Source organism: Salmo trutta, chromosome 40 (genome assembly GCF_901001165.1).
Source record: "Salmo trutta chromosome 40, fSalTru1.1, whole genome shotgun sequence".
NCBI lineage: Eukaryota > Metazoa > Chordata > Actinopteri > Salmoniformes > Salmonidae > Salmo > Salmo trutta.
This window is the reverse complement of record NC_042996.1, coordinates 15,928,685-15,955,679: the sequence shown is the minus strand read 5'-3', so window position 1 is coordinate 15,955,679 and position 26,995 is coordinate 15,928,685. Positions and strand designations below refer to the sequence as shown.

The window sequence follows — 26,995 nt, the reverse complement described above, 5'->3', positions numbered from 1 at the left end:
ATACTCCATTTATATCGTAACTGGAGCACCTGACTCCTGAAACCAGTCCTCCAAACAAAAACATGCCTGAAAAGCCTTGAGGTCAGAGCGCTTCGGGCACACGTCAACTGCTCTCCTCTCCTCCGTCTCGTCCCACTTTCTTTAGGTCTGGGTTTCCCCCTCTCCTCTCACCAATAAGTCATACTGCTGGAAGCTTCAGGGAAATTTAAGGGTCAGTATCGTTAGACTTTTAAAGGCTCTTTAAGAGAAAGCACTCACAGTATTTAGCATAGTATCGCCACTTCTCACATAGCACGGCCTCTCATTCAGGAGAGAGAGAGAACAAGAGAGAGAAAGAGAGAATGAAAGCGAGAGAGAGAGAGGCGGACAGAGGTAAAGGAATAGAGAGACAGAAAATGGGAAGAGAGTGAGAGAGGAAACGAAAGGAGAGAGAGGAAGAGAAGGAATAGGCTTAAATTCTTAGAGACAGCAAGAGGAATGCTCAGAAACCAACTCAAGCATCTCTACGGTCCTGCTGCCAGTGGGTCTACTGAGAACAAACTGCTCCATTCCATTGATGCATTCTTTCATTTACAGCTGGTTTCGGATCCAACAAGACACACACAAACACAGGAAAGAGAAAAAGTTGATTGGACAGCAAAAGGATAACAAAGGACCTTAGTAATACAATGACCGCAAACAGAAAAACAACACATTAAATGGTGCAGCTTGACAAACACATGCTGTATGTCTGAGAGCATTGGATGGGCTTGAATCTTAAGACACTCATCGTGTGATACAGCATAATTTAATATTTACAAAATGTAAACAATTGACAAAAATATTACGTCATTTGACATATTCTCAATTGAAGCACCCGTAGCTTTACTCTGCCCGGAATTTTACAATCTGAATAGTAAAAAACAAATATTTTAGATTTCAAGAAATCTTTCCAAAATATCTCAAATAAAAATGTCACGGTACCATATATTTTTGAAGTCATTAACAGTTTATTCCAAAAATACAAAGCATTTGAATGATTATTTCAAGACGTATTTCTATGCATTGATACTGCAAGCTTTCCAACAAGAATAAGCCTAACCTATCCACCATCAATCACCATAGCCATGGGTCTGTCCTTACTCCCTAGCCTGTAAGAGAGCCCTAGAAATTCCACAAAAAATGGCAACCTCTGACAGTTTCCCAATCGCTTTACTGTCTATAGCTCTAGCCTGCAGTTGTCTATATGAGACTTCGTTCTGATCTGGAAATGTACTGACACTGTTTGCTGCATCTTCTCCGCATTCCTTTAAAAAGCTGTTGTGGCCCTGCAGGATTGGGTTGCCTCCTCCCTACAGGCACTTTTTGGTCCCTATGTTCTCCTCTTACACATCATTCACCGAGTCCATTTGAAGACTTGAAGAGTGAGGTTTTAACTTTCATCAAAGTTCAGTTTGTTTTTCTCATTGAGTTTCGGGGCTCATTTCTACACCTCTTGAGTAAATTGTGAAGAAGTCCATGTTTGGTAGTCAGAGTGTGTGGATCCTCAAGCCTCTGAAACACTGTGGAACTCCTGTCCCATTGGATAGCCTCCTACAAGGTTGGGCCCTGATAGGCCAACCAAAGTCAACTATTTCCCGCTTTGTCCACCTCTGATGGTGTGGTGTATAAATACTGTCTTCCTGAGGGTTGAGATGGAGGGTTGTTGATGCAGCGCCCCGTCCATGGGAGAGAGGAATGATGGGGGGAGTCTTTTAGTCTCTCATTGGGGACAGTGTGAGTGTGTTTGTGTGTGGGTGTGTGTGTGTGTGTGTGTGTGCCATCACCTGCCTCCCTCTCCCTATTTACAGGTGTGCATGTCATTCATGCTCTCACACTTCTGACACCTCACATAGCAACACCACACAAACTTACACTCGCACCTCTCTACGTGGCGAACCACGTGTGTATTATACCCCCGACCGCAGCAGAGCAGGTTACACCCGTCGGGGCCGGCCGAGGTGCGGTTACACCGGCGCCCTCTAGTGCCCGCCACGCCCCAGCGCCGGTCCTCCAGACAGTAGTTAGGAGACTTGTTGAGGAAGATAAGTTCTTCCTTCCCGATGGGCACGTGGCGCTGGTCCTTCTCCTTCCTCCTCACCTTCCTCTTGGAGCGGTCCAGCACCTGCACGCTTCCCTCATAGCGCTCCTTCAGGAAGTTGCCCACGCGCTCGAACGATGCCATGGTGCGCCAGCACGTCTTGACGGCGCACGAGCCCGACACGCCGTGGCAACGGCAGTCGGTGGCCATTGTCTTGGCGACAGCCTGAAAAGGCGAAAGATGGAGAGGATGGTGTTAGGAATTACAACAGATTTACAACACTGTAGGGATTACAACACTGTAGGGATTACAACACTGTAGGGATTACAATACTGTAGGGATTACAACACTGTAGGAATTACAACACTGTAAATGTTACGACAGACTAGATACCAGAACTCTGTTTGATAGAGACTGCCTTTTGTTTACACAAACGCTGTGGGAATGTTTTGATCAAAATCACGATCTATTGTTCTGAATGCTGGATCTTGGTCTGGGACTGTAACATGAGTCCTGAGGTTTGTGCATTCTACTTCTAACTCAGACACAATAGACTCCCTGGGCGCTGTGTACAACTGGAACAAACGTTTAACTGTCCTTCACAGTTTAAACTGAGAGATTGAGGAGACATTTTCTTATGACCACAAACCCCCAGGGCTCTACAGTGGACTTAGGATGACCCCAGAAGAGCCAACGAATTTCACCTCTTTTTCACCTCTTCTCCCACTCCCTCTTCCCTGTCGGTTCAGTTAAGTTGGAAAGGCAGTGTGTGTGTGTGTGTGTGTGGCAAGAGTGTGTGTTACAGTAAACAGATACACTGCTACCATTGTGTCCACATCCCTCTCCAGTAGTGAAGCCCTCTCCTCTTGTCAGTGGCTAGTAGATAAGAGAGAGACCCAGTAAGTGTGTCTTGGTGAATACCATTTAATGGTAACGCGCATGCCCACCCACCTGAGGATATTTTTCAGCTATCTATTTCTAGTGTTTGATGGGTGCAAAATCCGCTTGTCCGGATTGATTGCTTTCATTTTACTACTGCTTCACACTCTTGCTTGTGCCTGACGTTTTTTCCCCCCCGTTAACGTTACGACGGCGGAAATTGTTGTAATGACCTTGTCACGCCCTGGCCATAGAGAGGGTTTTGGTTCTCTATTTTTGGTTAGGCCAGGGTGTGACTAGGGTGGGCGTTCTATGTTCCTTTTTCTATGTTGGTGTATTGCTTTGTTTCGGCCGGGTATGGCTCCCAATCAGGAACAGCTGTACATCGTTGTTGCTGATTGGGAGTCATACTTAGGCAGCCTGTTTTTCCTTTGGGGTTTGTGGGTGAATATTTTCTGTTTAGTTTTGTATCCTGACAGAACTGTTGCTGGTCGTTTTTTGGTTTATTTTGCAAGTGTTCATTCGGTCCATTAAAATCTTTCAAGATGAACACATCCTCCGCTGCCCCTTGGTCTCATTTTGACGACGGCCGTTACAGACCTGTAAAACACACCCTGGTAATGGCTGAAATGAGCTCAATGGCAGTAGCATAAAGTTCTGAAGTAGTACTCGTTACATTTTAAATGCTTAGCAGGACAGGAAAATGGTCCAATTCACACACTTATCAAGAGAACACGTGGTCATCCCTACTGCCTCTGATCTGGCGGTCTCATTAACACAAATGCATCATTTGTAAATTATGTCTGAGTGTTGGAGTGTGCCCCTGGCTATCTGTACATTTTCAAACCAAGAGAATGGTGCCATTTGCTTTGCTTAATATAAGGAATATGAAATGATTTATACTTTTACTATTGATACATAGGAATATTTTATCAATTACATTTACTTTTGATACTTAAGTATATTTAGGACCAAATACTTTTAGACTTTTACTCAAGTAGTATTTCACTGGATGACTTTCCCTTTTACTTGAGTAACTTTCTATTAAGATATCTATACTTTTACTTAAGGATGACAATTGGGTACTTTTTCCACCACTGCTCAATGGAATACATTGTCTTACCGTTGAATATATAACAACACTAAAGCTTTGTCTGGGATTTAACACACGTCTCGACACGTACATTACAAGAAAGATCACTTTTATTTGATGGGTGTTAATTTTTTGTGGAATTAAAAAAACGAATCATTTAATACAGTTGAAATGTTTACAAAATAGATGCGCTGAAATGAAAGCAACTCCCGAATATGAACACTTGGATTATAGTGATATGTCTGATCTCGCAAACCATGTAAGGTACGTTTAGATAGGTGTAATCTGGAGCCAAGCGTGTTGACTTTTTTATCCGTGGGTATCCTGCACACTTGTTGAATTATGCAAGAGTATGTGACATTAACAGTAATTAATGAGGCGGTCTAGACAGCGCAGGTGGGTGCAGGTAGGGTATACAGAGAAAGTCTTGGGTGGTTACGGCCCTCTTCCACTCCGTTATGTTAATATGTCATTTATATAGTTTGTGTATTTATATTTAAAAAATACCTGATACATTAATAAAATGTATACAGTGCCTTCAGAAAGTATTCACAGACCATTGCCTTTTTCCACATTTGGTTGTGTTACAGCCTTAATTTAAAATGGATACAATTTAGATTTTTTGTCACTGATCTACACACAATACCCTATAATTTTACAAATTAATAAAAAATGAGCAGCTGAAATGTCTTGAGTCAATAAGTATTCAACCCCTTTGTTATGGCAAACCTAAAAATGTCAGAGAATAAGTTGCATTCACTAACTCTGTGTGCAATGATGGTGTTCAACATTATTTTGTAATGACTACCCCATCTCTGTACCCCATACATTCAATTATCTGTAAGGTCCCTCAATCGAGCAGGGAATTTCAAGCACAGATTCAACGACAAAGACAAGGGATGTTTTCCAATGCCTCGCAAAGAAGTGCACCTATTGGTAGATTAAAAAAAAGATAATTAAAGCTCACATTGAATATCCCTTTGAGCATGGTGAAGTTATTCATTACACTTGGGTGGTGTATCAATACACCCTGTCACTACCTTCCTAACTCTGTTGCCGGAGAGGAATGAAACCGCTCAGGGATTTCACCATGAGGCCAATGGTGATTTTAAACTAGTTATGAAATGTGAGAAATAAATACATTTTTTGTCCTGAATACAAGGCATTATGTTTGGTGGTGGTCATGTTATGGGTATGCTTGTCATCGGCAAGGACTAGGGAGTTTTTTAGGATAAAAAGGAAAGCAATAGAGCTAAGGACAGGCAAAGTCCTAGAGGAACACCTGGTTCAGACTGCTTTCCAACAGACACAAATCCACCTTACAGCAGGACAATAACCTTAAACGCAAGGCCAAATATACACTGGAGTTACTTACCAGGACAACATTGAATGTTCCTGAGTGGCCTATACCTAAATCTCCCACCAAAATCCCTGAACTCCATTCATTATTTGTCTGTGCCAGTAAAATGTTTTATATGCTATAATTAAGTCAATACCTGATGGATTATAACATTTCAAAAAGTTTGGAGTATCTTCATCCATTGTCCAACTGTTGCATTTATTAGAATTGTTTTTAAAACCTTTTAACAATTTAGATGACCTGGTATCTGCTTGAACTTTCATTAGTCATGCTGTCACGCCTCACCCATTAACTCCCATTATCGAGGATGTTACTCTTTCTTTCCCCTCTCTCCTTCTGTCCCGTCTGAGCATCCCCCTCTCACACTGACCTTCTTATTCTCCCTTCCCTCTACTCTGTTTCCTCCAATCTTTCTGCTTTTCTCTGAATATCGTTCCCGCTCTCTCACACACACACACACACACACACACACACACACACACACTTCCTAGAACGTCTCCTGAGACTATTTTTAACAGTGTGTGGTAAATTCTATTAACCACTGAATGGTTTGGTCCTGGCTCCTCTCCAACCCCATATGGTGGATGAAACCCAGAACTGTAACAGCTACAGTCTGATTCCTTTCATGGTGCTAGATTAGTACTGTCATGTCAGTCATTCATTCAGACACAATGAACCCTACACCTGCTGGTCTTGACAACTTGAGTTATAGCTCCCATGAGCCCTAATCAGTTTTTACATACTCCCCAGAGTACCCTTAACAACTGTGCTCACTATAAAATACTGTCTCTCTCTAGCTAGGATGTGGATGTGTGTGTTTTGTTCTAGGGTGTATTGTGTCTAATCTAACATCGAACTTCATTGCTGTGCTGTTTTTTGTTCTGTACACTGTCTGTGTGTTGTACATGCTCTGTAAGTGTTCTTCGCCCTCAATGAGTGGGTGCGTGTGTGTGGGTTGGGTCTGTGTGTGTCGCGTCTCACCTGTCTCCCGGCTTCACTGTTGTGCTGGTTCATGGTGAGCAGCGCATCCCCTCCCCTGGCTGAGGACATATTCTTCACTGCATTATCTATGAACTTCCTGCTGAACCATGTACCGTACTGGATATGGTCTGAGCAGCCGCCCCAGTGCCACCCTTCGCTGGGCGAGCCTGTGCCCTGCAGGCTGGTGTCACAGCCGCACTCTGTCACGTTGCCCGCACTGCAGGAGCGCGTCACTGCCTGGACCAGCCCCGCCGCCATCACCGCGTGGATAAACGCCGTCTCCTTGGTCCCTGTCAGAGTCAATGAAAAGAGGTTGTCGGAAGGGCAAAGGTACGCATGGATTATTGCGTAACAGTAGCTGTGGACCTCTAAAGCATGCAATGGGTGGATTTTGAAACGATTCCACTGCCACAACTTTCAGCCAGAAACGCTTCAGACAGAGGGAAATGGCACAATTCTAGCATTACAACGTCCGTGTATCTCAGCAGCACAGGCCTCGATACCCATATAACTTCCATCCATTGTAGTCGTATAATACATCAGCTCTGGAGGGATACATGTGAGATGTGAGTTCAGCAGACACATAGCCCCATGGGAACTGTCCTGCCCTGTGTGAGGGTGGCGTTGGGTTACACTTCACAGGTTAGGGGCCACAGTGGACCCTGAGTGAGGACAGACAGCTCTGGCTCAGAGAGAGACTTAGAACATGTTGGTATGATGATAACAGTGTAGCATGGATCAAACTGGTATCACAGTTACTTGTAAAGGAAATGCCATCTGGAAAGCTGACCGCCGGGCAGAAACATTAGATTATGTCCTGTAACGAACGAAGGCTGAACATTTTTTAACCCAAGTGAATGTTGAAGGGGGTAGCCTACTAATATGTATAGCTTATGGATTGGGCTTGATAGACAAAACTGTAAAATATGCAAAATCGTCTGGATGGAACAGAAACATAATGAGGCCTGGTGACATCAATTGTAATGATACAGAGAGTGCAGCTTCTAAGAAGGACATGGTGTTTAAAGGTCATACATAGTCTATCTTTGCTGTCAATCAAGGATAAAACGTCAATCAGAGGTCCAAGCCACACGTTGACCCAAAAGCCTTTCCTCCATGGAACAACAAGAAATCACCACTTCAAATTTGAGTTTGGCACTTTGAAGGTTTGATCATTCAAACAAATGCAGCACAGGTTATCTGTGCTGCATTATATTATAAACATTTCTTGCTGCGCCCTAACCCAATAAGAACATTGTCTCCGAGTCTGATTAGATCAAGTTCCCACTTTTAGAACACGAAGAAAAGACATCTGGGGTCAAAGTGCAGAGTATACATTTTTACAGTTGATTGTACGAGTCCGGACATAGGCTAAATCTATGCATTTCCATCCCATTGTATTACGCATTGGCCTAAATCAACATAAACTATATGGTCCGTTTTTTCTCCGATTTTTTTCATCTGGGTTGAGTGAAGAAAGTTGATAGATGGCATGTGACAGGGTGCAACAAGGACAGAGAGGAATTTGGAAGAATGAGCTTCATGTGAAAATAAAATGTTGATAGCTAAAACATGCGCTGACTCTTAACCATCTTGGAAATCTGCATGGAAACAGATTTCTGGAACGATATCTCTAAAACAAAGAAACGGTGTTCTTATGTTACATGTCGACCATGAATCTCCTAATTGGGATAATCCCGGCTGGTTTAGGACCAGAGGGGAGCAGGAGTTCTCTGTTCAAAGACCACACTTGACCGTGGAGAAATGCTGTGTTTGGACGGTTAAACCGAAACAGATGTGCGCACATGTTCTCTCTCTCTCGCCCCATAGGGCATACAGCTGCTCGAGTCGGCAAATCAAGTCACGTTCCCTCCCTGGCCAACATTAAACATTTTCATGACTCAAACCAAACCGATCACGAGTAAAGAATTATGGAAAATGGAAGACGTGCCTCTTTTTGACGCACTATCAAACAGAAAAACAATTGAGGGACTGTTTTTATATAGCAATTGCCTAAAACGGTCAAATACCAAATGATGTGGGCACACATTAAATATCGGATTATGGAATACGACCATTATAATAGATGCACCCAAAATATAGTTTCATTTTCCAAATTAAACCCAATCAAAAAGAACATTATCAATAGCCCAGAAAAGTGCACACGAATTTATGCCAGCTGGGCACAAAGCACCCTATTGTTTTATGTCTATTAAAACGAGTATTTAAACCGCCTGTCCTTACCACTGGTTAGCTCGTAGCCGAACACAGAGAGCTCTTTGGTGGTAGAACAGTTCCACCGCTCGTGCTCGAACTGCGTCTGGCACTCCGCGATGCCAATGCGCGCGCCGTCCTTGATGCTTTGCAGGAGATGGGGCTTTCTCTTGCACAGGTCCTTCTGCTTGTGCGTCAGCGGGAGATTGGCGCAGCCCAGCTTCTCCGGTACTCCCACGGAGGTAATTCCCAACCACCTGAGACACAAAGCAAGCAGAGGAGACAGTACGTTACTTTCCAAACCACATTCGGCCCCAAACGGAATCGCATTTTATGCGTAAACAAAATGGTGCAATTTGACAAAAAGTCAAGCTTAATCACAAGCAATGAAATATACTTACGTCCAACTGGCTCGACAGCAGACGGGATACAGTGAAAACAGTAAGAGAAACAGAAAGCAGATCTGATGTACTCCACAGCCACTTCTTCTCTCCATGGCCACCTCATTTACAGAAGCCGACTGGCCTCCCGGGCACTGGGGAAGGGTATGTCCATGGAGCGCTGGATCGGTGCTGGGTTCTGTCTCATGCTAGCCCCACAGCATAGGACCCTAACAGAAATAATCCTCAATCCGTGGTCATCTCGAGCAATTCAGTAAAGAAAACATCCGCGGGGAGAGAGAGAGGACGCGGGCGGAATGGTGATTCTAATCGAGGCTCGGCGGCTAGTAGTAGCCTACAGTTGGATGAGTGATAAAATAAGTCCCGACGGTGTTCCCCAAAACGCAGACAAACAGTTTTATCCTGGACTGGGAGAACCCACACAGAGCGTCTCTAAACGGCGCGCTCCCAGGCTCGGATTGGCGCACCGGTGGATTCATATTCAGCAGACGCGCATGTCCTACGCGCTAATTGGACGGACGCGCAAAGAAAAAACGCATGCCGCCGATGGCACTGGCAGGAACTGAGCAAAACGTTTGGCATGAGAGAAGGTGGGGTACCACTAGATAGCACATCCAAAGTCCAAACTGGCTATAGCCCGTCGTAAAAATGTATGAAAGCCAAATGTACTTTTTGGTCTTAATTTGAGGTTAGGGTTAGGAAAAATGTTATCAATGTGATTAAGGTTAAGGTTAGGTTTAAAATCAAAAGTTAAGAAGAGCAATTGTAGAAATAGGCGGGGGGGGTTGTGACTTTGTGGCTGTGGTAACTAGTAACGACCGAGAAGGTGGAAGGAAGAACAAAAGACAGCAGAACACGTCTTTATAATGGTTCCTTCACTCAACCGCTGTACACCTAATCATGTCAGGCGAATATAACTTCCCCCCGAAACATTCCTGGATACGAAACCTTGAGTAACGTGAGTGCATAACATATTTATAATACAATAGATTATCTCATACACAACAATTATTTTATGATGAACAAGGCCTGGTTTTGAATTTTGAATTTAATACCAATTTAATTCCATCTAATCCTTATGTCAAACTAATTTATAGATTTGATTTATAATCATATTTATAGATTTCATATGCAATGGTTTCCAATTTTAAGATTGATATAATTCTACAGTTAAAGAAAATGTCCTCAACATATCGAAACCATCCTCCGAGTCAAACATTTTTTTCAGTGCTCGTGAATTGGGTAATATTCGTTAGGTTTAGAATGTTTGGAATCTCATTTTGCCATTGAAATGTATATCTTAAATGAATAAAGGATGGATTAAAATGCAACGACAATTACAACCACATTGCCCATTGTGTAACCAATTATGTTTGAGAAAATATTTTCAATCACTATTGAGTTGTTTGCCTTTTCCTGAATAATAAACATAATATGTACAGTCAGAGAAGATTTTCGACGAGACAATTGAAGGACATTTTTAAAAGTGTTTGACTGACCACCTTTCTGTTGAGTATATTGGGCTGGGCGGTATGGGGCAGACGAGGTGAGGTCTACTCAGCCCCCAAGCCTCCCAAGCCTTTCAAATTGAAACAGTGTAGAGTGAAAGGTCTGCCTGAAATTTGACATCAGAGTTCGGAACCGCAGAGCAGGGCAGAGTCCACCATTCCTCCTTGGCGCGACAACAACCCAGGCGGCAAGCGTCTTCAGGGCGGTTACATGTGCCCAAAAGGCAAGCCTTTGTCTATAACCTTTTACATTACCCTTCGTTTTGATCGAGACTGTTGCGTCTACCTTATTCTATCCCTCGCCCACTCAATGCTGCCATTTAGCCACATGTCGCACAAGACCATTCAATTTGAAACACTTTACGCACGCACTTCACTTTGTATGCGTTCCCTTTATTTGATCTACAAACTGTAAAACCAAGGTTTTAAACAAATATGGATACATTTTCAATATATCGCTACATTGTATTACATTTCATTCCGGTCATATAACCGTGTTTACAACGTGTTTTAGATAGGCCTTGGCTACGTCATTTGAACACACCAATTGGCAGGGTAAGTAGACCTAAATAAAATAGACCAATAACTTTCTGGAATAAGACAGTACGTCGACCTCAAACACGACTTAGGCCTGCATTTAGATCAACATTAGTTTTACTTCTCGATCCTGTTGCTCGATCTCTGCCCAGATCATACCGTGGGTAGTAGGGTGATTGGATGTGTCGGATTAGCGGCACATGACTGCAAAGGGGAGTCAGACAGGGCTCATTACGCGCAAGACGGAGTTAAACCACATTACACTGACATCCATTTTATTATAGCACAGTTATAGCCTAATTGAACATGTGTCTCCCTAATTATTAAGGGCTCCCGAGTGGCGCAGCGGTCTAAGGCACTACATCTCAGTGCTAGGGGCGTCAGAGACCCTGGTTTGATTCCAGGCTGCATCACAACCGGCCGTGATTGGGATTCCCATAGGGCAGCGCACAGCGTCGTCCGGGTTAGGCCGTAATTATAAATAATAATTTGTTCTTAACGGACTTTCCTAGTTAAATAAAGGTAAAAAATGTGTTATTCTAAACCAGCTGATAGAGATGTATAGTATAGGCCTATGCGTGACAAGAGATGATGATCAGGTCTTGGTGGCACGAAGGAAATTACAAAACGAAGAAGGAAAAGAAAAGAGGGCGCCTCTGCCCATCTTCCTCAGAGCATCCCACGGCTTCACACCTCTGCATGGTCGAATAGTGATGATGACTGTTAAAGGATTTGTCTGATACTGTGCGCAAACAGCATGCACAGGCTTATCTTCATGCGGTGCACAACTTTAAGGGGAAATCTGCGAGGCCATTGTTTACAAGCTAGGGCTTTGCGGAACTTTCAAAATACAGTTTCATGCTTTCAGAACATAGTTTCTGGACACAAAGTTAAGTTAAGAAAATATATACTTTAATGTTGTAATGGAATAACTTACATGCACCATCTGGAAACACAAAGCTGAAGTTAGTGCCATTTGAAGATAGATGTTCTTTAATAATAAATTCATAGTGTTGATAATATTTAGCATTAAGCAAACATATCTTTCTGTTCTTTTTCCTTAAGTTTTCCTTCAAAATCACTGAATCAAATGATTAGGTTTGCTATCAATGTTCCATAAGACCACTAAACAGAGCTAAGCAGGTAGTCTCCACCCATGTGTGTGTGTGTGTGTTACAATTACCTTCATCTTCACCAGCTCAGTTCCCTCCATACAAATGATCAGAGGACAGATCAGACAATATGTATAAATCCATAGCATACATTACACCAGTCCTTCATTAGCATGTAAACAATATGCTGCACGTAAAACATTATACACTGATTATCAACATTATAGGCACGAATAAACATCTGTAGAAAAATATATAGAAATATAAGAAAATCATACATAAAGACATTCACTTGAAGAATAGCTCAGCTTTCGTCATATCTTTGGCATAGAATAGAATATGTTGTGGTGTCCACAGAACACGCGGGTGGATGAGGTACTGTACATGAGGAGGAATAGCGGGATATCCAAAAGTCCCTCCGATGGCGAGAGAGAGGCTTTCCTGATGCACAAAGGCATCAAAGGTACACATCAAAAGTCTTGAACCTCCCCTCGGGAACCCCCAGATGTTTCACAATGTTGTTGTAGCCCTGGACTAGCTCACCCGATTAGCTGACCAGTTGAATCTGAATCAGGTGTGCTAGCTCTGGAATACATCAAACACATGGAATTGCCGGGGGTACCCGAGGAGAGGATAGAGAAACAATGCTGTACAACATCTAAACAACGTTTCCACAACTATAAAACTATACAATTGTAAGGGTTTGTGCTGGAGCGTTGAAGGAGCATTGTCGGTTGGTTGGAGAGCAAGGTTTACATTTGGGATGTGCACACGTCACACTCCTTCAACAGTCACTCTCGCTCTCCTCTTTTTTCTTTCTCCAGCTGCTTCCCTTGTGTTTAGGCGGTCGGCCAGCGACCCCCCCTCTACGACCATCTGGAAAGCTCTACCTAGCCGAGGTAGCAGTCACATGACGGGGGGGGGGGGGGCAATCAGAGGAGGTCTGTGTGACAGACAGTGGTGATGTCTGTCTCACGGCTGACCAGTCAGGACTCTCCTGGATGGGATGACCTATCATTCTTTAGAGAAACGCTTGTATGGATACGCACACGCACGCACACACTCACGCACGCACACACACGCACACACGCACGTTAGTAAGCAAGGACACAAGCATGCACGCACACACACAGTCAGTGGTGGTGAGGGCTGTGTCTAGTTTCCTGTGTCTCTCACACACAGTCTGCTCAGCAGAATCTGCGAGTACACCTGGTTCACCGCTCCTCTCACGTGATAGGTGGAGGAGTTAGACCCCGCCCACTGGTCCTGGTGCTGCAGGGTGGGCTGATCACTGTACCCGGTTCCAGTTCCACTGGTTCCGGTTCCAGGTTCCTCGCCGTGTTGAAGGAGCTTCATCTTCCTGTGCAGGGGAGCCTTGGAGAACGACAGCTTTTCAACCTTCAAGGAACACAGCGAGGAGAACCACGTCAACACCTCACCTCTAACACAACATCTACATACTGATATTATACTGTAACTAGGTAACTAGACCATGGCCAGAACTGATTTCTACTACCAGAGGCTGGCTAACGTTGCCTGGGGTGTCCCGGAACAGAACAGAGCGGAAACCCATCGTCACAGTCTGGGGTTCCTCTAATATAAATCACACTGAAACAATCCAAGCCTGACCTAAATCCTGACATAACAGAAACCCTGTCCGTCCCCTCAGGGTTTGGGTTAGACATTACTTCACTCATGTATCCCATACATCCTTCTGGCTTCCTTTTGGGATATTCTGTTGCCACTTAAAGACCCATATGAACTGGGAGGGGATGGGCGGGGGTACGGAGGTGCGGGGGTACGGAGGGGCGGGGGTACGGAGGGGCGGGAGAGGCACATGTACATATGCCCGAAACCACTTCATAAGTGCCCTGGGGCCCAGCTGCTACCAACGTGGTGCTTTACTGCCCAATAAAACCCGGCCTAACGGCTAATTACTGATTAACCGATCCATGGACAAGTTTATAGCTGAATTAAAACAAGTGACTGTTCTTTTTACAGGGAGCTGGAGAGGGGGGAGAAGGGGAGTGTGTGTGTGTGTGTGTGTATGTGTGGTACAGCAGGATTTCCTTCTAGAAAGCTCCCTGACATGGAGGGGGATTGTTCAATCAAGAGGGCATAAGAACCGATTTCCTCTGGGCCCAGAAAATGGCGGTTCGATATTTGGATCCTCCATAGGGTCAAAGCCCAGGATTATTTAAGCCCAAAGATTCCCTCCTGGAAAATCGACGTGTGCGCGAACATAAATAGCAAGTATCCATAATGAAGTTATTTCAGATATGACAGTGGGAGAGGGAGAGTGAGTCCTTGGGGAATGAGCTTGCTGTGAACTAGCTGTGCTTCCTGGCCACTGAGGTTTAGACAAACCATTAGTTATAATTGGTATCAATTACTGTATCCAGAGAGAGACATGCGATACCTGTGTTATAGTGTTGATAACATTGTGCTGTGATTTGAATAACTGACTGGTAGGTAAGCAAATACTGAGAATGAATATAAACTATGATAAACAAAACCAACATGCTGAATTAGGACGTTCAAGGTGATACACACTGTTTCAATAAGGGTGGGGCGAGAACTTGGGGTACTGTTGTTTTTTAGATAAGGGTGAAGGCGGGTTAACGGGGGGGTTACCTCATGAAAATGGCAGGCGCACCGTCCCTGCAGGAACTCTTTGTAGCGGCCCATGGTGACGCTGAATGTGTCTATGACCTCATACCCATAGTGCTTTGCGGCGGTGATGATGTTGCTGTTCTCTCTGTACAGCTCCTGTACTCCTCTCTGGGCAAGGTAAAGTAAGACAACAAAGAAGTATTCGCTACTCAACACAAGGAAACATTCACATTGGGAGCCATATCGCAGCCATAACATTTTTGTACAGTTCTCTGAGGCCGTTATTGCAACACGTCTGAAGTATAACTTAACTTTCAATTGAATGAGTTGTATTGCTGTTGAACAGGTGCCATTGATGATGTTGGACCAGTCAGCATGTTGGAAGCCATGGACTATTAGCCAATAATGTTTTAGATAAATACACACAGCACGGGCAAAGGGCTATTCACCAGGTGCCTAAGCACTGCCTTTTAAAAACTTTAACAGATAAGCAGTAAAATGAACAGCATGGAAAAATAATTAGAGTGAAGAGAGAAGCTGAGGGGGAAAGAGAGAGAGAGAGAGGAAGAGAGAGAGGACGAGAGAGAGGAAGAACGAGAGAGAGAGAGTGAGAGAGTGATAGAGAGAGAGAGATTCAGAGAAAGAAACAGACCAGTCAAACAGAGAAAAGTTGAGGAGGAGACACCAAGAGTGAAACTGAGCGCACACAAACAGGAGGATGGACCTACCAGTGAGAGAGAGCGGATGCCGTCCACAGGGAGATGGAAGCCCATGCCCAGAGACTTCACCACCACCATGATATCCTGTAGCCCTTCCCTGGAGGAGAGAGGCCAGTGAATAGAATGCCCAGTGAATATATTGAATTAAGCAGTTGCTAATTCCTGAACGGCGTCAGGAAGGGCGTTTGCCACAGAGTGTATGCACCAGTGGGTTTACCTCTCCAGCACTTCTCTCATGATCCTCAGGTGGTTGGTGTTGAGCCACTGGACACCTCCTGCCACCAGCACAGTCTGACGGGAGTTCTCCAGGGGTCGTGACCTTCGGAGGGGATCAAAGGTCAAAAAGACATCAGCTCGGCAGTAGGACTATATCTATTGAACAGGCATAGGCACACATGCTGACAACGTGCTTCTGCTTTTCACACACACACACACACACACACACACACACACACACACACACACACACACACACACACACACACACACACACACACACACACACACACACACACACACACACACACACACACACACACACACACACACACACACACACACACACACACACACACACACACACCCTGCTCAGCATATCCTTCAGTAGCCACATCCAAAGCAGAGTGCGGTCTCAGAGAGAGAGTCGTGGTTGGGAGACCTGCTGTGTTAAATTACACTGTGACACGACTCCTAACACATGACTCTTAAACGCAGCCCCCGGCCCTTTGATCACAGCAACTGATTAAGGCTTCCTCTCCATATGGGGGAAAGGGCTTCAAGTGTCTATGGGAGCTAAGAGCCAAAATGGCTTCTGCATAGATATGGCTTCTTGATGCCAATCTAACAGCTGATGAGTATTCTGCAGTGATTACAGGACATACTGTAGTGCAGCAGGGGCGCTAACGCCCACCCTCACCCATCCACCCACCCAGACTCCCCCTCTCCTTCACCTCAGTATGAGCTGCTCCAGGGCCCTCTGGAAGGTGGGTCTGTGGCTCTGCTCCAGCCAGAACTGGGGGTAGTAGGAGTAGGAGACGTGTGTGTGTCCCTGATTGACGTTGCGATAGATCAGGCTGTCGTGGGCCTTGCCCCAGTCCTCCAGACTAGAGTTGACCCGCTCCATCAGGAAGTACATCATCCCCCGGTTAGTGGAGTCACCTATGAACATTACCTGAGTGGCAAGAATAATGGTTTTGACTTGACAGGATCGAGAACACCTCGGTTGTATTCATTAGGGCACACCGTAGGAAAACGAACCAAAGTGTTTTGGAGCAGAGAACGAAAATGGACATTTCTTATTGGAGAAGTTCATTTAGTCCCTCCCTGTTTCAGCCCATTTCTTTGGTTTGCTGCCTAATGAATATGGCCCAGTTTTCATTGAATTTGCACTCCAAAATGATTTCACTGTAGTTGACCGGCATGTACTTAAATATATAACTGCTGACCTTTATAACTGCAACATTGTCAAAATGTGAACATATGAAAGGCAAATCCCGCTAGGCACATACTCGTTGAATCAGCGCTGTTTCCACGTAATTTCAATGTTGAATTGACATCTGTGCCCAGTGGGATGCTTCTATTACGACCAATCCACATAACACAAAATGACAAATCAAAAGTGATATGACAGTGTCCAAGTGAGTTTCCAGCTAAGCCAATCAGAGTGTGTGAAAGAGCCTTTTTCAAACACAGAACAGAGCCAAAACAGACAGACTGTAGTTTAGAGTGAGAGGTGGCAAACATATCATCTTTGTGAAAGCTTCTGATTGTCCAAATCTGTTGAAAATGGGGAAGTCCAGAGAAATGTAACGAACACGACATCTGGAGCAAACTGACGTAGCTCATAACTCATGCATCAAATCATTATTGATACAGATCCATATTAAAGTAAGGGGTAGACTGGGTAGGGTATGTGAGGACAGGAAGTTGAGAGGCTTTATTAGAATTAGCTGCAATGTGAGCTAAAATGGCTAAAGTCCAACTTTAATCACACGTTCACACTGACCTCTGACCTGGAAGTAACTGGCAACTCGTTCACAAACACCTACCCACATTCACCAGAGACAGCTTTAACTAAACCACTATCCACATTCCCTCGAGAGATTTGACTAAGCCTATAGAAAGCCCGGAGACTGTAAATGCCTACTGTGGCTCTAAGGCATTGGTATTCAAAGTCGGGGTGGCAAACTGCAGTGGCCCAAAAAGTTTTTTTTAGGAACAAAAATTAAGAGTACAGATTATTGTATGGGGCAATACACAAACATTTTTGAGATAGATAATTTGAAAGATACAATTTTATTGAGTAAATGTATTTATTGGTTTCTTTTCGTTTTGATAAAATATGAACATGCAATGAATTTGTTGATGTAAAAATCTAAATTGACCGATTTTAAGGTTGTGTCATTAGATTGGGGTGGAATCGCAATCATTTCTTGAGAGAAAATGGGTTCTCTGAAAAACGTTGAATACCACTCCTTTAAGGTGTATACCTATTATGCCTGATATATTTCCTGGGTTGATTTAACGGCTTTACGTCCCTGAGGGCCGCTCCGTACTGTGACACCAGTGCAGCGAACTACATGCCCTTCCATTTGCATTGCTGGAATATATGAGCCAAAGGCTAAGACTTTAGTTCATACAGTATACTGCTTCTGTTCCTCCACCACTCCTCCTGTCCTCAACTCTGCCAACCCCTGCTGAGTTTACAGACCTATTCATACAGCGTCATATAAACATCATACCATAGCCTATCTCATCTACCCTCACCACCTGGCTTCAATGAGACGGAGAGGGAGAGAGCGAGAGAGAAAAAGAAAACAGAGATGTTTGAGGGATGGCTCAGCCCTCAAATGAACTCACGAGTGAAACGTGCTAGACACTGCCTGTCTTGTTATCCTTACATGATCATCTCTGTCCCATCTTTAGACCAGATGCATGCTGGTTAGCGTAGTCTTAACACACATATCTGCCCACACCTTTCTCACACTCAGTGCTGACCAAGCACACGCTGAAGAGCCTGACCAATACAGCAGGCTTCCATATCATTCCGTTATCCCCTGTGCAATATCTCAAACACACACATAGACATAGTGTGTCTGCGTGTGTGTGTGTATTTGTGTGTGTGTGTGTGTGTGTGTGTGTGTCTGTGTCTGTGTGTGTGCACGTGCGCAAGTCTTATGCATGTGGAAAATATTAGCACTCTCACTGAATCTGTCAGCGCTGCTGTCTGTCTGGATCCATGTGTCGTCTTTTATGACTCAGCTGGAGGGCCTTGTTAGCGCCTAGTTAGCACCCAGTTAGCGCCCACTGCTAACCTACCCCAACTAGCTCCCGCTTTTGGGGAACAAGCTAATTTCTAATCTGTACTGTTAGTAGATTGTGGGACAGTAACCTGAGCAGAGAGCTAGCTAGGAACATGAGAGCAGTGCCTGAACTCAGGTCATGGACTTTGGACATAGACTGCTCGTCGAAACCTCTCATGTTAGCTAGCTACATAGTTGCCTTTGTTTCATGATAAGGTGTAGTACTGAAACTATCGAGGTTACCTAGCCAGCTACACTTTCAAACAAAGTCAACAACGCAGCCACTGCTAGCTAGCCTACTTCACCAGCCAGCAGTACTGTATCTTTTTAATCATTTTAGTCAATAAGATTTTTGCAACGTAAGCTTAACTTTCTGAACATTCGAGACGTGTAGTCCACATGTCATTCCAATCTCCTTTGCATTAGCGTAGCCTCTTCTGTAGCCTGTCAACTATGTGTCTGTCTATCCCTGTTCTCTCCTCTCTGCACAGGCCATACAAACGCTTCACACCGCGTGGCCGCTGCCACTCTAACCTGGTGGTCCCAGCGCGCACGACCCACGTGGAGTTCCAGGTCTCCGGCAGCCTCTGGAACTGCCGGTCTGCGGCCAACAAGGCAGAGTTCATCTCAGCCTATGCTACCCTCCAGTCCCTCGACTTCTTGGCGCTGACGGAAACATGGATTACCACAGAAAACACTGCTACTCCTACTGCTCTCTCCTCGTCTGCCCACGTGTTATCGCACACCCCGAGAGCTTCTGGTCTGCGGGGTGGTGGCACTGGGATCCTCATCTCTCCCAAGTGGACATTCTTTCTTTCTCCCCTGACCCATCTGTCTATCGCCTCCTTTGAATTCCATGCTGTCACAGTTACCAGCCCATTCAAGCTTAACATCCTTATCATTTATCGCCCTCCAGGTTCCCTTGGAGAGTTCATCAATGAGCTTGACGCCTTGATAAGTTCCTTTCCAGAGGATGGCTCACCTCTCACAGTTCTGGGTGACTTTAACCTCCCCACGTCTACCTTTGACTCATTCCTCTCTGCCTCCTTTCCACTCCTCTCCTCTTTTGACCTCACCCTCTCACCTTCCCCCCTACTCACAAGGCAGGCAATACGCTTGACCTCATCTTTACTAGATGCTGTTCTTCCACTAATCTCATTGCAACTCCCCTCCAAGTCTCCGACCACTACCTTGTATCCTTTTCCCTCTCGCTCTCATCCAACACTTCTCACTCTGCCCCTACTCGGATGGTATTGCGCCGTCCCAACCTTCGCTCTCTCTCCCCCACTACTCTCTCCTCTTCCATCCTATCATCTCTTCCCTCTGCTCAAACCTTCTCCAACCTATCTCCTGATTCTGCCTCCTCAACCCTCCTCTCCTCCCTTTCTGCATCCTTTGACTCTCTATGTCCCCTATCCTCCAGGCCGGCTCGGTCCTCCCCTCCTGCTCCGTGGCTCGACGACTCATTGCGAGCTCACAGAACAGGGCTCCAGGCAGCCGAGCGGAAATGAAGGAAAACTCGCCTCCCTGCGGACCTGGCATCCTTTCACTCCCTCCTCTCTACATTTTCCTCCTCTGTCTCTGCTGCTAAAGCCACTTTCTACCACTCTAAATTCCAAGCATCTGCCTCTAACCCTAGGAAGCTCTTTGCCGCCTTCTCCTCCCTCCTGAATCCTCCTCCCCCTCCCCCCCCTCCTCCCTCTCTGCGGATGACTTCATCAACCATTTCGAAAAGGTCGATGACATCCGATCCTCGTTTGCTAAGTCAAACGACACCGCTGGTCCTGCTCACACTGCCCTACCCTGTGCTTTGACCTCTTTCTCCCCTCTCTCTCCAGATGAAATCTCGCGTCTTGTGACGGCCGGCCGCCCAACAACCTGCCCGCCTGACCCTATCCCCTCCTCTCTTCTCCAGACCATTTCCGGAGACCTTCTCCCTTACCTCACCTCGCTCATCAACTCATCCTTGACCGCTGGCTACGTCCCTTCCGTCTTCAAGAGAGCGAGAGTTGCACCCCTTCTGAAAAAACCTACACTCGATCCCTCCGATGTCAACATCTACAGACCAGTATCCCTTCTTTCTTTTCTCTCCAAAACTCTTGAACTCCTTGGCCAGCTCTCCTGCTATCTCTCTCAGAATGACCTTCTTGATCCAAATCAGTCAGGTTTCAAGACTGGTCATTCAACTGAGACTGCTCTTCTCTGTGTCACAGAGGCGCTCCGCACTGCTAAAGCTAACTCTTTCTCCTCTGCTCTCATCTTCTTCTAGACCTATCGGCTGCCTTTGATACTGTGAACCATCAGATCCTCCTCTCCACCCTCTCCGAGTTGGGCATCTCCGGCGCGGCCCACGCTTGGATTGCGTCCTACCTGACAGGTCGCTCCTACCAGGTGGCGTGGCGAGAATCTGTCTCCGCACCATGTGCTCTCACCACTGGTGTCCCCCAGTGCTCTGTTCTAGGCCCTCTCCTATTCTCGCTATACACCAAGTCACTTGGCTCTGTCATATCCTCACATGGTCTCTCCTATCATTGCTATGCAGACGACACACAATTAATCTTCTCCTTTCCCCCTTCTGATAACCAGGTGGCGAATCGCATCTCTGCATGTCTGGCAGACATATCAGTGTGGATGACGGATCACCACCTCAAGCTGAACCTCGGCAAGACGGAGCTGCTCTTCCTCCCGGGGAAGGACTGCCCGTTCCATGATCTCGCCATCACGGTTGACAACTCCATTGTGTCCTCCTCCCAGAGTGCTAAGAACCTTGGCGTGACCCTGGACAACACCCTGTCATTCTCAACTAACATCAAGGCGGTGACCCGATCCTGTAGGTTCATGCTCTACAACATTCGCAGAGTACGACCCTGCCTCACACAGGAAGCGGCGCAGGTCCTAATCCAGGCACTTGTCATCTCCCGTCTGGATTACTGCAACTCGCTGTTGGCTGGGCTCCCTGCCTGTGCCATTAAACCCCTACAACTCATCCAGAACGCCGCAGCCCGTCTGGTGTTCAACCTTCCCAAGTTCTCTCACGTCACCCCGCTCCTCCGCTCTCTCCACTGGCTTCCAGTTGAAGCTCGCATCCGCTACAAGACCATGGTGCTTGCCTACGGAGCTGTGAGGGGAACGGCACCTCCGTACCTTCAGGCTCTGATCAGGCCCTACACCCAAACAAGGGCACTGCATTCATCCACCTCTGGCCTGCTCGCCTCCCTACCTCTGAGGAAGTACAGTTCCCGCTCAGCCCAGTCAAAACTGTTCGCTGCTCTGGCACCCCAATGGTGGAAGAAGCTCCCTCACGATGCCAGGACAGCGGAGTCAATCACCACCTTCCGGAGGCACCTGAAACCCCACCTCTTTAAGGAATACCTAGGATAGGATAAAGTAATCCTTCTAACCCCCCCCCCCTTAAAATATTTAGATGCACTATTGTAAAGTGGTTGTTCCACTGGATATCATAAGGTGAATGTACCAATTTGTAAGTCGCTCTGGATAAGAGCGTCTGCTAAATGACTTAAATGTAAATGTAAATGTAATTCCAAAATCATGGGTATTAATATGGAGTTGGTCCCCTTTTGCTGCTATAACAGCCTCCACTCTTCTGGGAAGGCTTTCCTCTAGATGTCGGAACATTGATGCGGGGACTCGCTTCCATTCAGCCACGAGAGCATTAGCGAGATCGAGGAATGATGTTGGGTGATTAGGCCTGGCTCACAGTTGGCGTTCCAATTCATTCTGAAGGTGTTAGATGGGGTTGAGGTCAGGGCTCTGTGCAGGCCAGTCAAGTTCTTTGACACTGATCTCGACAAACCATTTCTGTATGAACCTAGTTTTGTGCACGGGTGCATTGTCATGCTGAAACAGGAAAGGGCCTTCCCCAAACTGTTGCCACAATGTTGGAATCACAGAATCGTCTAAAATGTCATCGTATGCTGTAGCAAAAACAGAGAACAAGTTTCCACTGCTCCAGATTCGAATGGCGGCGAGCTTTACACCACTCCAGTCGACGCTTGGCATAGCGATCTTAGACTTAGGCCATGGAGTGGTGTATGATTGTGTCTCAGTGTAAACAAGGTATGACATGATTGTTATTTTCTTATAAAATCTCTTTTTGGGCTTAGCTGTGGTTAATTTGCAGTATAAAATTATTCTAATTATGTTCCCGGCCCCACGACCATCCACTTCGACAAAAATCATCCCACTGATGAATTTAGTTGCCTACCCCTGCATTAGGGCTTACCTTCCTATACATCATGCAGTCCTGCAGCTGGGGGAGGTCCAGCAAGGGGTGGTAACAGCCCTCGGGTTGCCAGGCAACCTCTCTCCAGTCACAGGTCCGGTTGTCGGCACAGCTGAGGCAAGGAACCACCCAACGACCTGGGGAGAGAAAAACAGAGGGAGGGAAAGAAATGGAGAGAGAAGAAGGACAGGCAATCAGAAAACCAGAAGTGAATAAAGTGGTTACCGTAAATTCCGGACTATAAGCAGCAACTTTTTTCCCAGGCTTTGAACCTCGCGGCTTAAACAATGACGCAGCTAATATATGGATTTTTCCCGCTTTCAATTTTTTTTTCTCCAAAAAAACACATTCTGTGACGTGCTCAGTTTTTTGGCGGCATGAAGCTTTTATTAGACCAATGAAATTGCCGAACGGGTTACGGTCAAACAACTTTTTTGTTTACTGTTTAGATTAAATTGAGCGCTCTCAAACTTCCCATCATTCTGATTACGGTAGTCATTTTGTCACCCTCATCATGGCAAAGACACGGAGAAATGCATATGATGCAGCTTTCAAGTTGAAGGCGATTGATCTGGCTGTTGGAAAAGGAAATAGAGCTGCTGCACGGGAGCTTGGTCTTAATGAGTCAATGATAAGATGTTGGAAACAGCAGCGTGAGGAATTGACTCAGTGCAAAAAGACAACTAAAGCTTACTGCTAATTTTTTATTTTTTGTTACAAGCCGTGTTTCGTTAAATCCTATTTATTTTTGTTACAAGCCGTGTTTCGTTAAAGCCTATTTATTTTCGTTACAAGCCCTGTTTCATTAAAGCCTGTGTAAAGTTAATTTGTTTCAATGTACCGGTAGGCACCTGCGGCTTATAGACATGTACGGCTTATTTATGTTCAAAATAATATATTTTTTTAAATTCAGTGGGTGCGGCTTATATTCAGGTGCGCTTAATAGTCCGGAAATTACGGTAATTGTTCCTGCTCCAAAAAACATTTTTAAATATAGATATTTCCATTAACAAAACATAGACAGATTTCTCACCAGCAAAGGTTCACATTGTGCAAGTTATAATTCTCCACACACACGTCACATTGCTCTCCCTGCTGACATTTATTATCTGCCCTGCAGGGTTGGATATTGGGTTTTAATAGCTGAGTTTAACCTCTGACCTTTTGCACTTAAATCAAAGGGCATAGTGTGCTGGCCACTTAAATCAGCCTTGTACATATACACACACAGCAAGGTTTCATATGGACATCTGGGCACGTGTGCATAACATTTCAAAGTAGAACATTTCTGAGGAGTGATTTTTTTTCTGACAGTAATTCACAAAGCCTTTCAGCTATGTATGAAACGTTATCTATGAAAACAATGTGAAGTGATATCTTTAGGGAGGAAACAGACCTGGCACATCCCCGGAGGTGCAGGGCCGCGTTGGGGCCTGGGGCTCGCCTGGAGAGAGTGGCCCAGGAAGGGGCTCCAAACCACAGGGCTGATCTGGTTGCACCACCAGGCCACAGTCCTGTGTAGACACAGGGAGAAATAGATGAGATTATGAGGGATGGTCCATCGTACTGGGAGGCTGAGGGAACTTCATCATGTTGAGTTGATGTTGTTAACTAGTATCCATTCAGTGCTATTGTTGTAGTATCCATTCAGTGCTATTGTTCAAGTATCCATTCAGTGCTATTGTTCTAATACCCATTCTGTGCTATTGTTCAAGTATCCATTCAGTGCTATTGTTCTAGTATCCATTCAGTGCTATTGTTCTAGTATCCACTCAGTGCTATTGTTCTAGTATCCACTCAGTGCTATTGTTCTAGTATCCACTCAGTGCTATTGTTCAAGTTGTTGTCACGATGAAACACAGTAATGCAAATGGCAGGTTGGGGTAGATTTATGACCATATGAATTTATTTAACAATTCAACTCATCTGACCATTTCTACAACCATATAGATGATGGAAATCTCCATTGTCAAAGGCTTTCATAGCTGTAGCTGTGTACTCTGTTTGAGTCACTGACCACTGAGTCATCCCCATGTCTCAATTTTTATTTTATTTAACCCTTATTTTATCAGGTAATGACCTTTCTGCCATTCCCTCGATCACCGTGTTTCCATCTCTCCTTTGGGCCCTCTCTATTCTGACAATCTTTCACTTCTTTACTCATCTCATTTCTCTCCATCTCCCTCTCGCCCTTCTTCGTCTCTTCTCTTCGGTATCAGAGAGCCTGGCGGTGGGTCCTGTGTCCCACTCTTTGAGGTTGGTGGTGGTGGGGGGTCAAATGGTTGGAGGTGAGCGGTCAGAGGTCACACAAACCTAACCAGATGAATGACAGCGGCTGGGAAGCTACGTATCCCAGGGGCCCCGTGGGAGCCGCCCGACCGTCTGGCACTGAGTACAGAGACACCGTCAGGCACCTCCCCTTACCATCGGGCTTGCGGCGCGACTGAACCTCACACACACAAACATAGATGCCCTCCACACACACACACCTAGATACATGTACACTTTCCTTTTCAAGCGGGCCATGAAGGAACTGAACCTCACACACCCCCACACACCCCCAACCTCCCAACCTCCCTCCCTCTGAGGGTCTTCAGTTCACACGTCCACACCACATTCCCCACGGCTCCGGCGCAGCTCTCAACAAAGTGCCACAAGACAACTTAACAGGGATTTTCTTGTTCGTACCTGTGCACAGTGTACACACCACAAACACAGAGGCCCTGGGGTCTGAGGGAGCCGCCTGGGGCCACGGCCCAACCGCCGTTATGGAGGAAACGCACCGCGTCCACCTTTCATCCTTCACTCCATCCCGCTTCTTAAAACGGACCGGAGAGTCTTGCTGCCACGTAAAAAAGATCTGTATATACAGTATATATATATATATATAGAGAGAGAGAGAGAGAGAGAGAGAGAGAGAGAGAGAGAGAGAGAGAGAGAGAGAGAGAGAGAGAGAGAGAGAGAGAGAGAGAGAGAGAGAGAGAGAGAGAGAGAGAGAGAGAGAGAGAGAGAGAGAGAGGCCAAGGTCACCTCTTTATTTTTTTCTCTGCCCTTTCTCCATCTTTTCTCTCTCTTTTTCTCAACCTCCCTCTTTCTTTTACAGTGGCAGGTACGCACATATACCAGTGTTTTATCTGATGTCAAGTTCTCTTTCCCCCTCCTTAAAATGAATTCTAGAACAGGGAGCTTTAATAGCATCCCCCCTGCCACCAGCCCTCAGTGAAAACCTCTGATTCATGGACCATCAATTCTCAGCCAGGTTCAGAGCAGTACTTCAGAGGAGAATGTAGTGTGTGTGTGTGTCTGTGTCTGTGTGTGTGTGTGTCTGTGTGTGGGTTGACTTGGTTATAAGGTTCTGAGTTCAACACTACAGTAATCTGTATTGATCAAAGAGCTATGCTAACCAACCTCGAAAAAGGGAGTGCTAATCCCCGACACACACACACACACACACACACACACACACACACACACACACACACACACACACACACACACACACACACACACACACACACACACACACACACACACACACACACACACACACACACACACACACACACACACAGAGCTAATCCGACCGGGATCTCCATTAGATCATAGCTGCTTGTCTTTGTGCCAAGAGGCCTTGTTAAGACACAACTACCTGCTTTTGTTGGAGCAGACACAAAGCCTGGTCAATCTACTGATCAGACTCCAATCCTCCAGGACCAAAAGGATCCTACTGATTAGAGAAGCCAGCTTAGTAGGGAGACAAGGAGCCTCCGTTCACCTCAAGTAGGGGTTGAGATCGGAACCAAAAGTTAATTGGGGGAAAAATGAATAACACACAAAATAATACATATTTGGGGGTATAATAAATATTTGGAGAATTCTATGTCTCAAAAGGGTATCAAGTAGTAGCACAAGGTAAACACACCCCAAAAATCACTCCTCTGAAGATAGGCTCGGTCTAATCCTGCCAGAATAAA

The 26,995-nt window shown here is 45.5% G+C and overlaps 2 protein-coding genes across 2 annotated transcripts in view; both read right to left on the bottom strand.

Annotated features, from left to right (window-relative positions):
* Positions 1-771: 771 nt before the first annotated feature.
* On the bottom strand, positions 772-9,472 carry LOC115180444 (protein Wnt-16-like). Its single transcript, XM_029742528.1, has 4 exons — positions 8,988-9,472; positions 8,617-8,843; positions 6,373-6,662; positions 772-2,284 (listed from the first exon to the last, which is right to left on the bottom strand). The coding sequence occupies exons 1-4, from the start codon at positions 9,080-9,082 to the stop codon at positions 1,820-1,822; spliced, it is 1,077 nt and encodes a 358-aa protein (XP_029598388.1). The 5' UTR covers positions 9,083-9,472; the 3' UTR covers positions 772-1,819.
* Positions 9,473-11,922: 2,450 nt separating this feature from the next.
* The window catches only part of LOC115180528 (cadherin-like and PC-esterase domain-containing protein 1), a 78,212-nt gene continuing 63,139 nt past the window's right edge, over positions 11,923-26,995 (bottom strand). Inside the window, exons 15-21 of the mRNA XM_029742687.1 lie at positions 24,418-24,535; positions 23,022-23,158; positions 16,427-16,647; positions 15,694-15,795; positions 15,486-15,573; positions 14,779-14,925; positions 11,923-13,542 (exon numbers count right to left, since the gene is read on the bottom strand). Coding sequence (XP_029598547.1) covers positions 13,300-13,542; positions 14,779-14,925; positions 15,486-15,573; positions 15,694-15,795; positions 16,427-16,647; positions 23,022-23,158; positions 24,418-24,535 — 1,056 coding nt within the window. The 3' untranslated portion in view covers positions 11,923-13,299. The remainder of the gene's footprint in view (positions 13,543-14,778; positions 14,926-15,485; positions 15,574-15,693; positions 15,796-16,426; positions 16,648-23,021; positions 23,159-24,417; positions 24,536-26,995) is intronic.